General features: G+C 46.4%; 6 protein-coding genes across 6 annotated transcripts; 3 read left to right on the top strand and 3 right to left on the bottom strand.

Annotated features, from left to right (window-relative positions):
- Nucleotides 1-10: 10 nt before the first annotated feature.
- BHQ10_004253 (uncharacterized protein) lies at nt 11-1,777 on the bottom strand (the record flags this gene model as incomplete). The annotated part of the gene is made up of 5 exons (XM_040876599.1): nt 11-170; nt 225-741; nt 796-1,368; nt 1,432-1,663; nt 1,724-1,777. The coding sequence occupies 5 exons, from the start codon at nt 1,775-1,777 to the stop codon at nt 11-13; spliced, it is 1,536 nt and encodes a 511-aa protein (XP_040732757.1).
- Nucleotides 1,778-4,045: 2,268 nt separating this feature from the next.
- On the top strand, nt 4,046-5,071 carry BHQ10_004252 (uncharacterized protein; the record flags this gene model as incomplete). The annotated part of the gene is made up of 3 exons (XM_040876598.1): nt 4,046-4,434; nt 4,507-4,760; nt 4,833-5,071. 3 exons carry the CDS (start codon nt 4,046-4,048, stop codon nt 5,069-5,071), a joined length of 882 nt encoding a protein of 293 aa, XP_040732756.1.
- A 432-nt stretch (nt 5,072-5,503) lies between these two features.
- Nucleotides 5,504-7,021, bottom strand: BHQ10_004251 (uncharacterized protein; the record flags this gene model as incomplete). Its single annotated transcript, XM_040876597.1, has 4 exons — nt 5,504-6,421; nt 6,468-6,539; nt 6,588-6,743; nt 6,794-7,021. 4 exons carry the CDS (start codon nt 7,019-7,021, stop codon nt 5,504-5,506), a joined length of 1,374 nt encoding a protein of 457 aa, XP_040732755.1.
- Nucleotides 7,022-8,933: 1,912 nt separating this feature from the next.
- BHQ10_004250 (uncharacterized protein) lies at nt 8,934-9,755 on the top strand (the record flags this gene model as incomplete). Its single annotated transcript, XM_040876596.1, has 2 exons — nt 8,934-9,335; nt 9,414-9,755. 2 exons carry the CDS (start codon nt 8,934-8,936, stop codon nt 9,753-9,755), a joined length of 744 nt encoding a protein of 247 aa, XP_040732754.1.
- Nucleotides 9,756-10,016: 261 nt separating this feature from the next.
- Nucleotides 10,017-12,420, bottom strand: BHQ10_004249 (uncharacterized protein; the record flags this gene model as incomplete). Its single annotated transcript, XM_040876594.1, has 8 exons — nt 10,017-10,193; nt 10,261-10,888; nt 11,578-11,737; nt 11,794-11,848; nt 11,909-12,101; nt 12,157-12,180; nt 12,236-12,273; nt 12,328-12,420. The coding sequence occupies 8 exons, from the start codon at nt 12,418-12,420 to the stop codon at nt 10,017-10,019; spliced, it is 1,368 nt and encodes a 455-aa protein (XP_040732753.1).
- A 678-nt stretch (nt 12,421-13,098) lies between these two features.
- Nucleotides 13,099-16,711, top strand: BHQ10_004248 (uncharacterized protein; the record flags this gene model as incomplete). The annotated part of the gene is made up of 8 exons (XM_040876593.1): nt 13,099-13,160; nt 13,214-13,240; nt 13,288-14,396; nt 14,444-15,435; nt 15,491-15,560; nt 16,116-16,190; nt 16,308-16,511; nt 16,581-16,711. 8 exons carry the CDS (start codon nt 13,099-13,101, stop codon nt 16,709-16,711), a joined length of 2,670 nt encoding a protein of 889 aa, XP_040732752.1.
- Nucleotides 16,712-17,627: the final 916 nt, after the last annotated feature.

Genomic DNA, 17,627 nt, shown 5'->3' with positions numbered 1-17,627 from the left:
ATTCAACATATCAACGTACAACAGTCTTCAAGCGGATCTGTAGTGGATCCTTTTCCCATAAATTGAATGTTTTTTGTTCCTTGAGCCAATTACGGCTACCTTCGTGCAATTCGAGATCAAAGTTCCATAGAAGACGACACATGGTCATTCTCATTTCGGCATATGCCAGACTAGACGCAGCAAGGTCAGCATCAACGATACAAATAGTGAAGAGAGAGACTCACTTCTGCCCAATACAGTTCCTTGGTCCAAAGGAGAATGGCTGACACGCATCTCTCTTATCATCTTCAAATCTCTTGTCCGCCCCCATCCACCTTTCCGGCACAAACATCTCAGGCAAGTAAAAATTGCGACTAGATCGATTCGCTGACCACTGATGAACACCCACCGTCGTTTTGGCAGGAACAAATCTTCCACATATAATCTGTCCAGGGGCAGGTGTCCTTCTGGGAAACGCGTTTGGTGCTGGTGGGTACAATCTGAGTGACTCCTGTAGCACGGCTTGTAAGAATGGCAGATTGGCTGTTGATTGCATGTCTATGTCTGCTTCAGACTTGAAGTAAGTGCGGATCTCGGCTGTAAGCTTCTCTAGAGATTCGGGATGTGTGAAGAGGAGGTATAGAGCACCTGAAAGTAGAGTTGCTGTTGTTTCGCTGCCGGCTGCGAGGAATATTACTGCCGCTCCAATGTATTCAGGGTATGTCATGGCTTTCTCGTCTTTGGCTCGGAAGATATACGACACTATTCAAATCACGTCAGTCAATAATATATAACACTTGAATATGGCCAACATACTAAAATCAGCTCTCTCCGTCTCCCTCTTCATCCGCTCATCAATCTTATCCTTGCTAACCTGAACCTGATACTCCCGATCCTCAATAAGCCGTCTCGGCACAATAGCCAGCGTCAACAACTGCTTCAAGGGTGATGGGAACCGTCTCGCAGCTCGAAAATAGTTCCCGACTTTGATCATACTGAAAATCACCTGGATGTATCGCGTATTGTTGACCGGGTCGAGTAAGCAGCCGAATGGACTGCCAAAGGCTAAATCGCCGATTGTGTCGAAGGTGAGGAAATTGAGCCATTGAACTATGTCAAGAAAACCATCACCGCTTTCCTTGACTTCGATCTCGCCACCAGGCAAAGCTTGTTTCTTCAGTTGCCCAATGAAAGTATCCAAATGAGTTTTGATAACATCTTGCTGCGCTGTCAGCGCCTTCTCCGAAAACGCGTGCGACTGCAACCGTCTCAAGCGGCGATGATCCTTGTCATTGGCCACGATGATATGAGTATTCGTTTTTCTACGAGTGCCACCGAAGAAGATGGGGTCTTTTTCGAAGCTACCCGGTCGGTCCCGAGTTCTGTGGCCTTTCTACTTATGAGTCTCTATGATACAACTTGAAACCTCGCTGCTTTGGGGGCTACACGTACCACAAATATCAACCCAAGCCTGCGCAGAGGTGTAAGAAAGTTCATCGGGCGCTATTCGCACCACTTCACCGTAGAGATCATGCCATTCTTTCTGTTTGAGGTGCTGCACGCCACTGAGGTCGTAGTACAGATGGTACAGACGTGTTGCTCGAGCAAAAAGAGGGCCTGGGTAGTGTCGCAGGGGGTGGAAGAAGATGTTGTAGATCAGTTTTGAAACCGTGAAAAGTAGGATCTATGCTGAATGTCAATAGATCGATTATGGATGGATTGAAGATGGTGGTCTTGGACTTACGCTGACAAGAATGTAGGAAAGGACTGATGTCCACCTGATTTCAATGATAGTCATTGTAAAATATAGATGTTGTATCTATCAACAACCTGGAACCTGGCAATGTCAGTTCTAAATCTTGAGGTTACCCAAGGAAGGGGGGTGGGACATCAAACATGAGAAGTAACACGGAGTATCGAACTCTAATCTATTCGGACAGCAATGTGTCTCGCTATTTACTAATCATCAATGAACGCAAAACTTGAATTCGAGTGGAATACAATAAAAAGCAGGCAGCAATTTTCTATCCGTATTTTCTGTGCGTGGTGTAACATGCTGTGAGAGCTCACGCGATCCTGTACGGTAAACGAGCAATACGGGAACGCTATACGCCTTATACGACTGGTACGATTTAGAGCGTTTGATCGTCCCACAATAAGATGAACTCGATATTAGGAGATGTGTACTATAAAGTACAAAATAAGTGCGTACAATTTACTACACACGGGTCACCAATCTTGAGATACGCCTAAATATATATAAGCACGACAATTTATAGAAATTTCCTGCATGTGGGTTTAGCGTTGGGTGCAGCAGCACATAGGCATCCCTTTTACCCCGAGTACAAAGGCGAGTCTATTATCCTAAAACACGAGATGATAGAACAACCAATTTAAATCGCTCTACCAGAGATTTACATGTATTCCTACGAACATAACATACGAGAAGATAATATCTGTGCTGCAGTCCTCTCTGCGGCCTTCCTTTATAAGGCCAAAGTCTGTCTCGCATTCGCTACCAATCAGCGATGAGCAATCAAAAAAAGATCCATGCGTATGCAAAAGGCACGCGCTCACTCATTAGATGAACAGTAAGCCAATCATCTTCATCGATTCCATCAAAATTAGGGGTGGAACAGCTTGTTCGACGTAGTTGCAACGATCAAAAGTCTCCGTTGAACCAACGGGAAATTGGCGTCTAGTTTGGTTATCTTGGTATTCATAATCACGGTTGAACACAATCAGGTTGAGATCTTTTTGGAGCTTACTCCTAGCAAGTCCGCGTATGCAAGAGTAAATTTCAGAGTTCATTGGCTTTCTCCGGCTGCCAGCCTTTAGAACCGCTCCTGCCTCTCTAGATTCTGATACTGAATCTCCAAGCTGAGTTGAGTCTCATCATCTTTATAAATCACACTGAAACCATATCCGAGCATGCGTCATCGATCTTTGGCAGTGGTCTGACCAGGTCAAGTCATCCAAACCCAGGACGCTAGTGATGCTCCTTGTTAATGTCATCCGGCATGTACTGGCCTTTGATAAATACTGCTCCATTAATTAGGAGTGCCTTGATCAACGCTGACCTGCAAATCAGCACGTTTCCTGGTCGTACTTTTGACTCTGTTTTTCTACTCGATGTCCGGAGGGAATAAGACGCTCTTGCAAGTCTCCTTCCATTGCAAGAGTGCTCCTCCGCGTCAGCAGACGCATTGTTCTTTACCGTCATTCTCGATCGTCAGCAAATGGTACCTAGTCTCGTCCCAGATCTATCCACAATCAGCCTGTTGTTTCTTTGTAATGATATTATTGTACTCAAATCGACGGTCAAATCCGCATGGACGACTTCAAGAATCTGAGTTCTGAGATTTGGGACTGTGGAGCCGATAATCCTGCAGCCAAGCGGTTCAACTTGAGCTGAAGTTTGAATTTCAGGTCCTCTATACAATCTTTCTTTTACTAGTGGTCAGAAATTTCGGGAAAACTTATCAAAGTAGCTCTGTAGTACTCATTTATACCCATATGTTCTTGTATGGGTTATTATGCGGCTCGGGCGACTCTAGCTGTAGCAGAACCTACCGAGGCACCAGACATATTCAATATCGAAAGGTTGAAAAGCCTAGACCGTTGTCGTGGCACGTACTACGCACTACGCACTTTCTAGGTACTAAAAAGTCGCGTCTTTTAGTGGTTTGGGTTAGCGTATTGCAATCCAGTAGTTTCTAGCGACGGCTGGCTGTTGGATTTTCCATCGCCTAGCAACTATAACCGAGCAGCTCAACATGAGGACTATCGAGAGTGCATGCCGCATAGAATTACCAGATCACAAAATCTGCTAGTAATGTACGCTGGTAGTCTAAATCGCCTTTTGGTACATCATAGGACAGCAGGTTGCTTCATCACATCCACTCAAGAATTTATTTAGGTAAGACAGACGCTGAGGGCAAGAGCATAAATAGCCGTTGTCTTCCACCTCCAGATCCTGTTTACAAGAAATTCAAATAAATATCTGTTTCAAACCGTTGAGAAAAGTTCCTATCTTTCAATATCAATTCTTTCTCTTGATTGCACCATGACCGACAATGCGAATGCCCTCTATCAAGAGGTCGGTCTCCCACTCGTTACTCCAGGCGAACATGGAGACTTCACTCAATCTCTAGAGTCCCTGGCCGCACCTGAAATCATACATGAAAGTATCATGGCGAAAGCCGTCAATCTCTCGGAAGAGACCTTAATGAACACCGTCCACTATATCAACCTCAATCCAACATCTTCCGCCGGACTGCAAACCCAGCTTGACGCAGTCGCAAACAACATCAAACTCAGTAACAATTTCTTCATCGCCAAGGCCAACTCTGCGCTAGATGCGAGAGTTGACGCAAAGCAACTCAGCCATGATGAGGTTAAAATGGCCAATTATAGAGTCAAAGTCATGAATCACCTCGCCATCAACACACCATGGTATGCATTATCGTTATCCAATGAAGATGATGTTTTTCTTATAAGTCATACTAACATGGACGCTGCTGCCAGGTTCTCCACGAACTCTATGCAAACACAAAGAAAGATATTCACCATGAAGAAAGAAGACTTCCATCTGGAGCTTATCAAAACTTTCACTGAGGGGATGAATTTGCCACTTAGCAGCATTGCAGCAAAACTAGAGAACTTCTTGACAAACGTCAACAACATCATCAACAGTCAGACTAAGTCTAGCGACGAGAGCTTGATGTTTTTCATTTCCATCACCTCCTACCAACTAGACGATGTTGAAAGATGGCAACCATGTAAGATCATTTGAGACCAGGGGGTCTATTCACGTCAAAACCACAAATTAACTAACGATTGAGTCCCTATAGATACCAGAACAATCTATTTCAAAGTGGACCAATCATTGAGCAAATATATCAAGGAAAAGAAGAACACGAGCTCTGATACAAAACTCAACGTTGAGTTTGAGTATCTGCAGACAGATAGCCTATTCAACAACGAACTTTTTGAAAGTAATGCTAAAAAAGCGATTCAACATTTCTCAGAGGCAGGCATGGGTGATCTTGTCAGCGGATGTACAACTTATGATATCCCAGTCGATATATGAAGTTCCCTTCCCCTTTTGCGCATGGGTAGGTTATTCAGTCATAGATGTTAGAAGGTCATGTGTTAATTGACTTTTCTATAATTCAGTCAAAAGATAGGTATGAAGTGACCTGAAATTTACTGGATGTATTAATCTGTCTAACTGTACAAAATCTCTCTTGCATGTAGGTACTGTTACATAGTTAGCACATAGTAGCAGGACTTGGAAATACCCTACAAACAGGCTTATTGCTGGACTTCAACCAAACGGACAATACATTAGATTATCTAATTTTTGATTGTCTACACCCCTCATTAGAATTAACCCCAGATGATATCTAATTGAATCTAGGTTCATGCTTGTCATTTTTAGGCATTGTATCTCAAAGTTGGAATCATATCAGAAAATGAGGCATCATGATCCACATTCATATGCATCTGGATGCCCCTCAAGTCACATATCACGGCCGGGGTTGCATGGGTCCTTGTCATATCTAAGGATACAGTTTCTCAAAAATATGTTTTTCTGGAGCTCATTGAAAGCACATGACGCCGCTCTCATAGAGTGAAAACGTACACGGACTTTCAGCTTGGACATTGATTGATCTAGTCCATCGCAGTAGCTCTTGTAGTAATACTCCACAGAGTTCTTGAGAAATGTTCCGCCAATTACCCCTTCAATGCACTCAACCAGGGCTTCTGGAACCTCATCAACGATCAGACAGCGAGTACATCCTTCCCAGATTGCCTTTTTCATAGAAAGGGCGATAGGATATGTTGCAGTCTTTTCAAGTGTCACACGAGCACGAACATCTTCGATGATCAGGCCTCTCTTTTTGACGCTTTTGCAGAACTCTTCAGCAGAAATTTGATGCAAAAACACGACTCTAGCCGTATGGTAGCCAGTGATTGGAAGCGTGTTGAGAAGATCAGCAGAAAAGACGTCTCCATAGTGAATCTCAGAGAGGACTTTATCGAGCGTAGTTGTCTCAGGAAGGTTCTCAATACGAACTGTGCGATATACATCCTTGTCGGTGGCCTTTGGAATATAGCGCAGGCCGTATTGAAAGAACCAATCATCTTGAACATCGCAGTGATCCATGGAGCTTAGAATAGCCTCCTGTTCCTCTTTCTTGTCCGTAAATAGATTGATGAACTTCCATGCAATTGTTCCATCCCACGGTGACAAGACGAACTTCTGTTCCTTATTGACCGGTTTGAGAGAAGGAACGAGGGGAGAAGAATTGTCTGGTTCCTTTGCCTCTGAAGGAGCATCGATAGCACTTGACTTTGGAGAGCAGCAAATAAGGGTCGATGCAACTGAGGCAGGAAGACGCGGACTGATTGTAACGGGTTCAAATTCCAAAGCCTCCTATAACCTGTCAGATACCGTAGTCCAGCCAAAGAAACACACTTACAGCGCTTGACGGTGCCAAAGGTGAATAGCGAACTTCCAAATTCGGAGTCGTGGTACTCTTTGAAACAGAAGCCTAGAAATTTGTCAGTTTTGCTCTCTATATACCATCTGATACACTTACATTGCGAGTTGGCGTCAAAGTTGGGGTCGTCAACAAGCTTGGGGCATCCAGGAGACTGAGAGACGATAACGCTTTAGCACGCTCCCCAATTCTGGAGTCCGACTCTTTGGTAAGGGCTTGAAGCTCAGAAAGGTAAGACTTATGACTGTAGGGCGCCTGCGAGGTGTAAGATTGATAGTCACATGGTTTATACTACGCTTACTTACCCTGGGAGTTGGAGTCTGCATGGAAGGCTGAAATAAGGCATGTCCACCGCCACCGCTGGCTGTAGTAGCTTGCGGCGTATTTGAGGACACGATGTGACGCAAAATTTGATTCTCCTGCTCCAGGTATTGGACACGATACTCTAATAGACGTTGCTGAGCCTGAAAGGCATAGAAGGTTCGTTCGAGTAGCTCTAAGCGGTGCCTGTCTGGGGAGTTTAAGTCTGCCATGTCAGACAGCTTGATTTGCAGTATCTTCTAGTGTTTGGTCCCTGGAAGTTAGAATGAGGAGAGTGTTGGAGGCCAAAGTGAGAGGGGAATAATCGAGAGAACGAGAGGTCGAGATAAGATATGGGAGGAAAGTAAGAGAGATGAGAGGAGAGAGTGAGAAGATACAAGGGTAAAGATGAGGTGAAAGAAGAAAGAGTAAAAGCATGAAGAAGAGGAGGGCACAAATCGGGCAAGTCAGGTGAGCACGTGAATTGAAGTGTTTGTTTGCAAACGAGGAAGCTTCCTAATTGGGAAGGCGCGATTGACGGTGATACATAATCAGGTTTTCTTTCTTGAAATTCTATTCTTTTATCAATCGACGCCAAACAAACTGATAGACTGTATTACTTCTGCAAAAGACACAATCTGCTGCTCGTCTAGCATATGAAAGAGGCTATACAAGTATAATTTTGCACCAAGGTTAGTCTGCCACGAGCGATACTACTTTTATTTGGTCTTGTCTTTGCAGAGATAACTATTGTGTCCAGCTGGGATATATGCTATGGAGTCGATTCAAGAGCTCATAAATATTCATTCTCTATACTTCATATACAAGAAAACCTTCACGAGCTACGACTGACTCTTTCAGTTTTTGCGTCTCAGTTTCCCAATATTCAACCTGCCACCTGTTGTGTCCAAACCTGCTCATCGGCTCATATCTAGTCTGGTGACCTCAAAACATCCCAGAGCCGACTAGCTTCACACCTAGGCGAATGAATTCAACCTGCAAAGAATTTTTTGATAAAGCCAAAGCAATTCAAGTCTCTTCGTCGATACACGGGCATGGATGCTGGAATGCCGCCCAACTGCCTTGAGGCTCAACTTATGCCAGATAAATTTCGGTATTGATACCAGAATAATCATTTTAGTCACAGTCGATGTTGCCAAAAATAAATAGTAGTTCCCCAAATCTCCTGAAATATCAATGCGAACGATCAATCCTGGTCTATTACACCCTTAATGGCGAGCGAATAGGTAAACTGCCTCAACCCCATCTTGCTTTTGGCAAATTGATGCCTGCTAACAATCTCTGGCTGTCTTTTCCGAGGCGATTTTCAGGCCAAAAATATATACCGCAAGTTGTACCCTGTAGTCGCTTTACGTCAATATCCATGCACTCTTGAGGTGAACTTTCGTGACGGCTGGGACGATAAGGGGGCGCCATTCATGTACTCGCTCGATGTGTAACTTTTTCGGCTACTTTGGAATACTAGATAGTAGAAACCGAAATGAGATTTATCATCGTTGAACTTGCAAGACGAGGTATTCTTTCCAAAAAAGAAACCTTGGAAGTGGCCATGTTTAGAGAGATCAATTTGGCGGCTTGAATTCAAGTCCAGATTATTGACAATTAGGGCTGAACGAACGCAACCCTACCTCGGTATTTTCAATACAACTGTCTGACCATCAACCAAATTCGCAGATCTTGAAATCTACAACAAGCGTCGTACTAGTGAATCGACTACATCAACATTACCCAAATTAGACAAGTCTGTATTGTTAGCTGAACAACTTACCCACCCAACATCCAACACCTGCGACGTAATCGCCCCCCACCTAGTCAAGTATGTATGTAGTGCTGTATCTTGTAGAACCACTGGTTAGATTCTGCTACGAGGTTCTCCAGCTGAATGGAACTCATATGTGACTACAAAGGTCTAGTGTGTAGGCAACATTATCATTTACATACCGAGTGAGGTGCTTTCCCAACAAATGCGAAATTGATTCTGTATAGCCTCATGCAACATGCTCCCCACTTTCATTAACTAGGCCGATTCACTGGCTGAAACATAATACATATAAGCTGTCCCTGCCCCCTCCATTTCAGTCAAACCACCTCGATCAATCAGTCAAAAACCTTAGTATTATCATCATGTCCAAACCAACCATAATCCTCTGCCCCGGCGCCTGGTATCCGCCCACAGCCTTCGACCCCCTCATTTCAAGACTCCCCGACTACACCACGCACACAATTGCATTCCCTTCCATCCAACAATCAACAGTCGTTAAAGACCTGCAGCCAGACATCTCTGCTCTCCGCACCGTCGTCCAGCGCGAATGCGACCAGGGCCGTGAAGTGGTGGTGATCTCACACAGTTGGTCCGGATTACCAGTCAGCAGTGCTCTACACGGCTTGAGTCGTACCCAACGTCAGAATAATGGTCAAGAAGGTGGTGTAGTAAAATTGGTTTTTCTATCGGCGTTTATACCGGATGTTGGGCAGAGTTTGTTGCAGGCGTTTGGGGGGCAGGCTCCGGAGTGGTATATTCGTGATGTATGCCGTCTCTTCCTCTCTGCCTTCCATATGTTACATTTAGAAACATGAGGATGATTTTCCTGACAGCGATAAAAGGAAGCAAACGGCACTGTGACAGCCCACGACCCCTACACGCTTTTCTTCCACGATGTTCCCGACGGTCAGCAATGGGCTGAGACACTTCGCCCGCATGCATGGGCAACCAAAAATTCGCCTGCGACTAGTGCATCTTACCTCGAAATTCCGTGCTCGTACTTACTCTGCGAGGACGACCGCGCAATCCCATTATTTGTGCAGGAACTGATGGTTGAGAAAGCGCGTTCTCAGGGCGCGGTGATCAACACAGAAAAGGTGAAGACGGGGCATACGCCGTGGTTAGTCGTGCCGGATGAGGTTGCTGCGTTTGTGAGGAGGCAGATTGAGCAGAAGGTAGTATAAATTGTTTTTGATCACGTAGCTAGACCATCAGGTTGAGAACAATGAAATTCTGATACATGGACTGAAGTAAAGATTGGCGATGACTATTGATCAAAATCTGAGCCTGCAACTATCCTAGCCAGAATAGAGGAGAAGAAAAGTAGCAAAGAAAAGAGCTGAAAATGCAGACATAATATAAAAATACAAGCCACTTTAAAGGACCCCGCTTACTATGAACAATATCCTTTTTTCCTCTTCCATTTCATGTTTCCGAACTATACATTAAATAATGTGTCTCGACTTCTTCCTGTTGTAAGCCCGCTGATCCTTCAACCACTGACGGTAACCCTGCACGCTCCCAATCTTCTCGCCATAGTAATCGGGAACCGGGTTCGCAATCGAGTTAGCAGATGGATCAACACGGAAGCGCTTGATACGGTTGAAGAATTCTTTCTCTTTCTAATATATTCCCAACGTGTTAGCATAGCGTCATAGACGAATTCTTTCTGAAAGCGTAGGCACTAACAATAGCGATACCACCTCGATACTGTCTATGCACCAGACCCCAAACCGTGTTTCCCAGAATCGGGCCAATTAGCCATCCCAATGCACCACAAGCAGCTGTGGCAAGACCCAAAACAATGAAAGGATCTAGTCCCATGACTTGTGCGCCGAGTGTGTCGAGATCCTGAGCGGAGAGCACCTGCACGCCAACAGCTGTGCTAGCGAGGGACGCTAGAACCGAGGAAATGAGCGAGTAGCGTCGGCGGGAGGCACGCAATTTGAAGAATGTATTCCAGTCAAGTAAAGCCGCATTGCCGGTTTTCGACGACGGTGGTGGTGTCGCGCAAAGACCAGCAGAACTGCTAAAGCTCCGTCTAAGAGATGTGATGATGAATTGTGAACTTGTGGTTTTTGTCTCCTTGTGGGATGTGACTCGGTTCGCTCGCGCAAAGCTGGTTATTGAAGGCGACTGAGTCGATGCGGAGCATTTCGTCGAGAATTGGCTAACGCCTCGCTTGATGACCTGTTGAGGCGCCGCCGCGGTCGAGGATCCGGTTAAATGGAACGGGGTGAGGCAGCAGGAAAAGCGAGAGCCTCCCGACAGCATGACACTGCGAATAGAAGCGCTGGCGACCGAGGCATGCATCTTGCTGGTATTGATAATTGTATATCAGCAAAGAGTATGGGAGTTGGCTGATGCCGTGTGTCGAACGATTGTTGGTTGATAAAAGCTTCATGGAGAAAGGCGGAACAGCTTTGATGTCGAGACCCACTTGGAATATTACGTAATTACCCTAAACTTGTCTTTGATTGGCTGATTATAGATGCGTATGGTCACTCTATGTAAATAAATTGGTGTTTCGTAATATCTTTTCGTTCTAGTTCTAACCTGTTCATTTCTTGTCTTCTCATTATCGGCAGGTTGGTGAAGACCTTCAAGAATTTTGGGCGTTAACCTACTGGCTTGCGAACAGCATACACCGAGTATGTGCCTGCAGTTTCAAATATTGACAGTCTTTCGGCGCAAACTTTGAAGGTCTGTCTCTAGTACATCTTATCATTCCAACCAGAACGCCATCGTCTAAGATCGTCGAATGTGAAAATCAGGCTCTTTGATGTGCCCCGGTCGTGCTTGTGGATATTCCGATCTCCCATATCCGTTGACACGTCCATATAACCATTTCAGAGTTATCGTATCGAGAGCCATCAAGAAGGCACTAACGGTAAAGAGTGCAATACGTCCTTTCAAATCAAGTATTTCGAAAAGCGGATAAGGGTACCTATTTCCGTTATTCCACAAGCTCAGAGACCCATGCCATATGGTGATCAGCCTACTCACCATCCATTAACAGAGTAGCATTTTTCAATCCAAAACCAATATCCGAAGGCGATGCAACTGGATAGAGCCATCGAGGGGAGGGCTGTGATGGTCCAGGGGGGCGAGAGGAACAGGATGTCGACGAGCATCACTACGCTGGGAACGAGGTGGAAGCCTAGGTCTGCACGGCTTAGTATGGAGTCTGTCATATTAATGTCGAGGAGAACAAGTACTCACCTACGTGGAATGGGATGTGCAGTTCATCAGGCGGAACCACCAGATTAGGATCAATCTATCAGCCAGTGAGTATCCCGCCAGATGACTGTGTCAAATTCATAGAGGCGCAACTTACCGACCTGAGGCCCCAGTATAAAACGCTGATCAGGACCTCCAAAGGCGCACTGCATACCGACAGGATATTCTTCAACAAGAAGAGTCGGCGCGAGAGAGTAACGTCTGCTAACAGACCGACGGTAAACGTGCATGTTGACAATGCAAGACCAATGATAGTCAAGAAAACAAAGTGCCAGCCAAATCCCTCAGAGCTTTGGGTCTGTGGTCAGAACGAATTCAGGTAGGTGTTCGAATTATCGTACTCACGCATTGTTCGGGTTCTCGATGAGACTGGACGAAGTTAGTCCAGACTTCTGACTATGTTCGCCGAAAAAATTAAACCTACAATTTGAAAGAGGAGAGGAAACTGGCTAATCCAAGCAACTAGAGTTGTCGTTAGCCATGGGTTTGTTCGGGATGGTCGGGAGGGATATTTACATGAACCAATGCAGACGTCCCTCGATCAGGACTTGGAAGTCGCTGCAGCGGGTGTTGCCTCAACAGATACTCGGATGTCTTGGAAACGGACATTTTGTATAATCTCAACAAACTGAAGAGGCTCAATTGCGTGTGACTGACAAGGGAAAAAGGATAGCATGCAAAAGTTGGTGTCAAGAACAAACGAAGATCTCACGTCATCATCGTTCTTACTATCGAAGTCCCCGTCGAAAGCAGCCAATCGGCGTGCAGGACACGGCCATTGCTTGAAGCCCGATATAGCTAGTCCTGGATAGGACAAATGTGCCTTGGCGGCCCACTTAGTCATCGGCACTCGCGTTATTCCGATTCCGCCCCATTCTCGAGCCTCCGCTCTGCTTGAATAAGAGAAAAGTCGTCCAGACAAGATAACTACAAGACCCTCAGATCAGACCAATCCAACTCGGGATAGCTATAGCAATCACTCCGCTGCGAGACCCTTCTCGTGACTGGCTGCAGCAAGCAGAATCTAACATCCCAGAATAGCATTCAGCCTCTCGCTCACCATCGCAACCGGCGAATCCGGCCAATCGTCTACATCGATGAATAGGAATATAGACCTCACCCCATTGATGAAAGCTCCTATCATTCTAGGAGCCTCTACAGAGAAATACTTTGATAGTTTGTCAGAGAGGCTAGACCCGAAGAATCAAGGCTTGATGGCTGCGTATTCGAGTACAGTTCTAGATTCCATCCCCATAACTATCTTCGTCGACTGGACGCTTAGTCATAATGCCGAGACCCAAACGACCAGGCGCGCCTGCACCTAAGCCCAGAAGTCGACATGGATGCTGGTAAGATATCTCTGGGAATGTCGTGCTAGTAAGAGGAGAGCTAACAGACCTAGGCCTTGTAAAAGACGTAAGATCAAATGGTATGTGGCGTGCATATGTCTATGCTTCAATCAACTAATTCTAGAAGCACCGAGGAAAAGCCATCTTGCGCAAATTGCCTGCGCCAGGGGGACACGTGCGACTATAGCATTCGCCTGAATTGGGAAGGTCGCACCAAGAGGAAGGCTTCCGAATCGTTGACCCCGACTTCAGGGTTTATGTCGTTCGCAACAAACCCAGAGCCGTCCGGTCTGGTTTCTGGAACTGAGCTGGCATCTCCAACCGATCTGCCTCTAGGAATAAGGGATGAGTGGTCTTCAGCTTCAAGCCCCTTTACCAATAGTACTGGCAACACATGGATTCCCTCCGGCTCACCCCCATCGGTTCCCACTCAGTCGCCGCCTACAGGACCCGAGGACCACCAACTCGTAGCTGCACAGCATGACCTTTCTACGGAGGGCCCATTCATACCATCTACGACAGTGCATGAGACTTTCCGGCAGTATTCACCACCATTCGTAGCCCCGGTTTCCTCTGGCCTTGATTCTGTCGGCTTAGGGTTTACCGCTCTTTCGTATGGATTCGAGAGCAATGCTGTTTCTCAACCAGTCTCTTTTCTCCGCGATACATCGACAGAAGGGTTGTCGACTGAGGGGATGTACAGCCCTAAGCGTCCCCGGAGGCAGGGTGATCGTTCAAGCCATGCTAAGTATCACGGCCAAACATCGCTTGACCAGGATGCTGGTCGAATGTCAGTAGGCTTTTTGTCTCGCGGCAGTGACATCACTTTCGAGTCTCCAGACAGACGTCAACCGATAGTCACTGGCCACGAAATATTCTATGGGTATGACTGCGGCACTCCCGATTATGATTTGCCTAAGAACAACGACGCAGAAGCCATTGCTCCGATCAATCCATCCGATGAAGTTATTGATGAAGACCCTATAAGCCCTGCATCAGAGCCGACGCCCACTGGTTCTATCCATGTTCGTCGAAGGTCGTCGTTCACTACCGGCGGTGGTTACTATATCACCCCTGTTCGAGTCAAAATACCCAGAAGGATGACACCGTTGCCATCTGCCTTACTGGAGAATCCGATGAATCTGCTATATTTCCATCATTTCATTGACCATACAGCGCGAATTTTAGTTCCTCATGACTGTGATCGGAATGGGCTGTTGAACATTCTACCTGCGAGTGAGTCTTCCTTCCTTGATAGAGATGAATGAAACTGAATTTCATAGTGGCCATTACCGATCCAAACCTTCTCAACCTAATGTTGGCGTACTCGGCAAGTCATCGAGCCCGCTTTCTGCGTCACCCAGAACCGTCCAATCGCATAGCGCATTGGGTCAGGGATGTCTTTCCTACCTTGCGGCACGCCCTGAACGAGCCTGACGAAAATGTGACTGATAGCCATTTGGCAACTGCAATCATGCTTGTGTCTTTGAAAATCGTGTCTCCAAGCACTTTCGAAGTACCCATTCCATGGCAGACTCACCTCAAACTCGCAAGGGATCTTTTTATTGCTCGTGGTATCCATCTTCACTGCCAACCGGAAAACAAAGTAGCCTGGTTCCTTGGACAATGGTTCTGCTATCTAGACATTTTCGGAAGTCTGTCTTGTCGATACAGTGGCGCTCCCGTACTGCATTCCAACCACTGGCCGATATCAGCGGGCCAGGAACATTCTGACAACCCATATCAGGAGGACGAAGCTAATGATGAGCACTACCGAGTTGACTGTTTCAACGGGTACACGCGTCCGACGGGGGCACACTTGGCACGTCTGGCACATTTGACGCATCGCTGTGACAACGAGCGGTTTGACGAGGTTGGGAATTTCAGGACAGATTGGAGTCCATCTCATGACGTAATTCAAGCTGGCCAATCTCTTTTGGAGGACATGCGCCGAACGAGACAGCATGGTCACGTACCGGGAACCCATCATACGGAGCTGGAGGACAACGAGATGATAGCGATCGATATGGCATTCCACTGGTCTGCTGTCCTTCACATCCACCGCCGCGTATTGGGCAATACAGGCTACTCAGCAGAGATCCATGAAGCAGTCGACAATCTTTGCAGCGCTATTGCCAGGATCCGTTCAGGAAGTTCGACAGAGTGCTCAGTTCTCTTCCCGCTGTTTACGGCAGGATGCGAAAGTCGGGATCCTCAGCAACGATTAGATATTATGACGAGAGTAATGAATTTTGAGACAGAGGGACTCAAACAGGTGCGTTTTTTGTTTTCTTTCGTCGATGTGTTGTCACCTACTAATACGATGACAGTTCAAAAATGCGCGCAAATTGATGCAACGGTGTTGGGAAGAGGATTTGCCGTGGATGGCGCTGGCCCATGGTGAGTTCTTAGGTTAACAATTCTATGAATATCATGAAGAAACGATTTCGGGTTTGAGCCTTTGAGCGATTTGTTACAATATTATCATATTTTTTGATCTAACCATAACTTACTGAGATTGGTTGAATATTAAGCTCATACTATAACGAACCGCTAAGTAGGGTTAGGGTGACGGAGGGGCAATATCTGCCACTCGATCGCTCTGATGTATCACCACAAGCCACTTATTGGCTAGTCAGAATAAGATCCGTTTAATATGACTACATAGCACGTAACAGCCCCTGTCCATCTCTTCTACCACTAAAATAGACCAGTTTAGTGGCAGTTATTATCAGCTGAGTATAGTTAGGGCAAGGCGAGGGTTTGGCGGCGGCGGCGGTCCCAGGCAAAAAATTCTATTGCTCGTACGTAATTGCCTAGGTTAGAGGGTCACGCCTTCCTTAAGGACTTCTCAATTGTCAACATCACTCAGTCTACTCCTGATCTGTACATTCTTCTTCGCCTGTTGAGCGTTTGTCCAATAGTCGTTCTGCCTTTGCTTTTGAAGTCGATCAGTCCCATCGCATATCTCGTCGCCAGAGTTCACTATGTCAACGGGTCGCGCCGTGTCGCACGGCCGGGGGGGCGCTGGTAAGTCACCATACTCGTTCATATTCATACCAATTTCCTCAGCATGGAGCCCTTTTCCCTACTATCTCCCCTCTCTAGTAGTTTGATGCCTCCCACTGACACATCGCGCCTTTAAAGGAAACATCCACACCAACGGCACAGCAACCACAGCCGCCGACCTGGTCACCCCCACCATCAAACAAGAGTTTTTCACAACCGGCCGCGGCGGCACAGGAAACATGATGTTCAACGACAAGGATCGCCCGGAGCTGGCGCGCGGCAGCCAGGATGTTGAGAAGCCGCCCAAACGATCGGAGGAGAGTGTGCAGTTCACTGGTCGAGGTGCGCCCTTATACCGTCCCTTGCGGCTGGAGTAGATTTATGAGTATAAAGAGCTGACAGAAGCGAAAGGTGGCGTCGCGAACGCAGTCATCCCAACAGTCGAAGAGCAGAAAGCGAAACGTACCGCCGCCGACCCTCAGCCTGAGCGAGTGCCGAGTCAGGAGCGGCCCAAGGAGGTTGCTGGTGGGAAGACTAATTAGTCTTTAAAGTTCATTTCGTCTTTACGTCTCGGAGACGACTTTGCATCATTAGTCTTGATGCGCCACCACGATCTGTCTGTTTCCTGAAAACTTCTCGCATGATAAAATTCCATCCTCGATGCGCAACGCCGCTCCATCATACGACAACCTGCGAACTAACAGAATGCCGGACATCCTCCGACCATCTCGTTATTCTTTCTTATACCCTCTTCTTTTTTTCTCATTTTACCCTGCTTGGAATACCCTCCCCGTCGCGGCGTCTCGGCGTACCATTTGCCCAAAAGGGTCTCTATTTGTTATCATGGACAGGTTTGTCCTTTCTTTTCGGTATGTCTTGTATTGGAGGCACGTAGTTGCATAATCATGCTCTGTTTTTGTGTGTTGCGTGTGTGTGTTTGTGTCGTTAGTCGGTAAATAGGCAATACATATGCTCAAGTGACGAAGACTTCACAAAATCCACAAGAAGAAGAGACATCATCCATATATGTAAGAGGAGAAGAGAAAAAGCAAATATACAATCTACGTCCTAGCTCTCGATACGTGGATATCAAACTAATCAACTATCCTTGCTAGTCTTATCTTTATCGACGCCAACCCAATCATTTGCGTTTTCGTGATTTGCCCACGTACCACTATTAGTTTGACTTGATTCTTACTCAAATACGTGCAAACCCATCTATTAATGTCTTATTAAAGGTCTACTTGGTGGAGGACTTTGAGCAAGGTTATGTGATGGAAGCATCAATTCAAGGATGCTGCAGTTCTTCCCCCCCCCCCCCCCCCCCCCCNGAGCAAGGTTATGTGATGGGAGCATCAATTCAAGGATGCTGCAGTTCTTCCCCCCCCCCCTCCCCCTCCCCCCAAAACAGGTAAAAGGAAGCCCTAATACTCATTGTCCAGGTAATATGTAGATAGT

Source organism: Talaromyces amestolkiae, assembly GCF_001896365.1.
Source record: "Talaromyces amestolkiae strain CIB chromosome Unknown scaffold7.1, whole genome shotgun sequence".
NCBI classification, from domain to species: domain Eukaryota; kingdom Fungi; phylum Ascomycota; class Eurotiomycetes; order Eurotiales; family Trichocomaceae; genus Talaromyces; species Talaromyces amestolkiae.
This window is presented reverse-complemented; position numbering and strand designations above follow the sequence as displayed.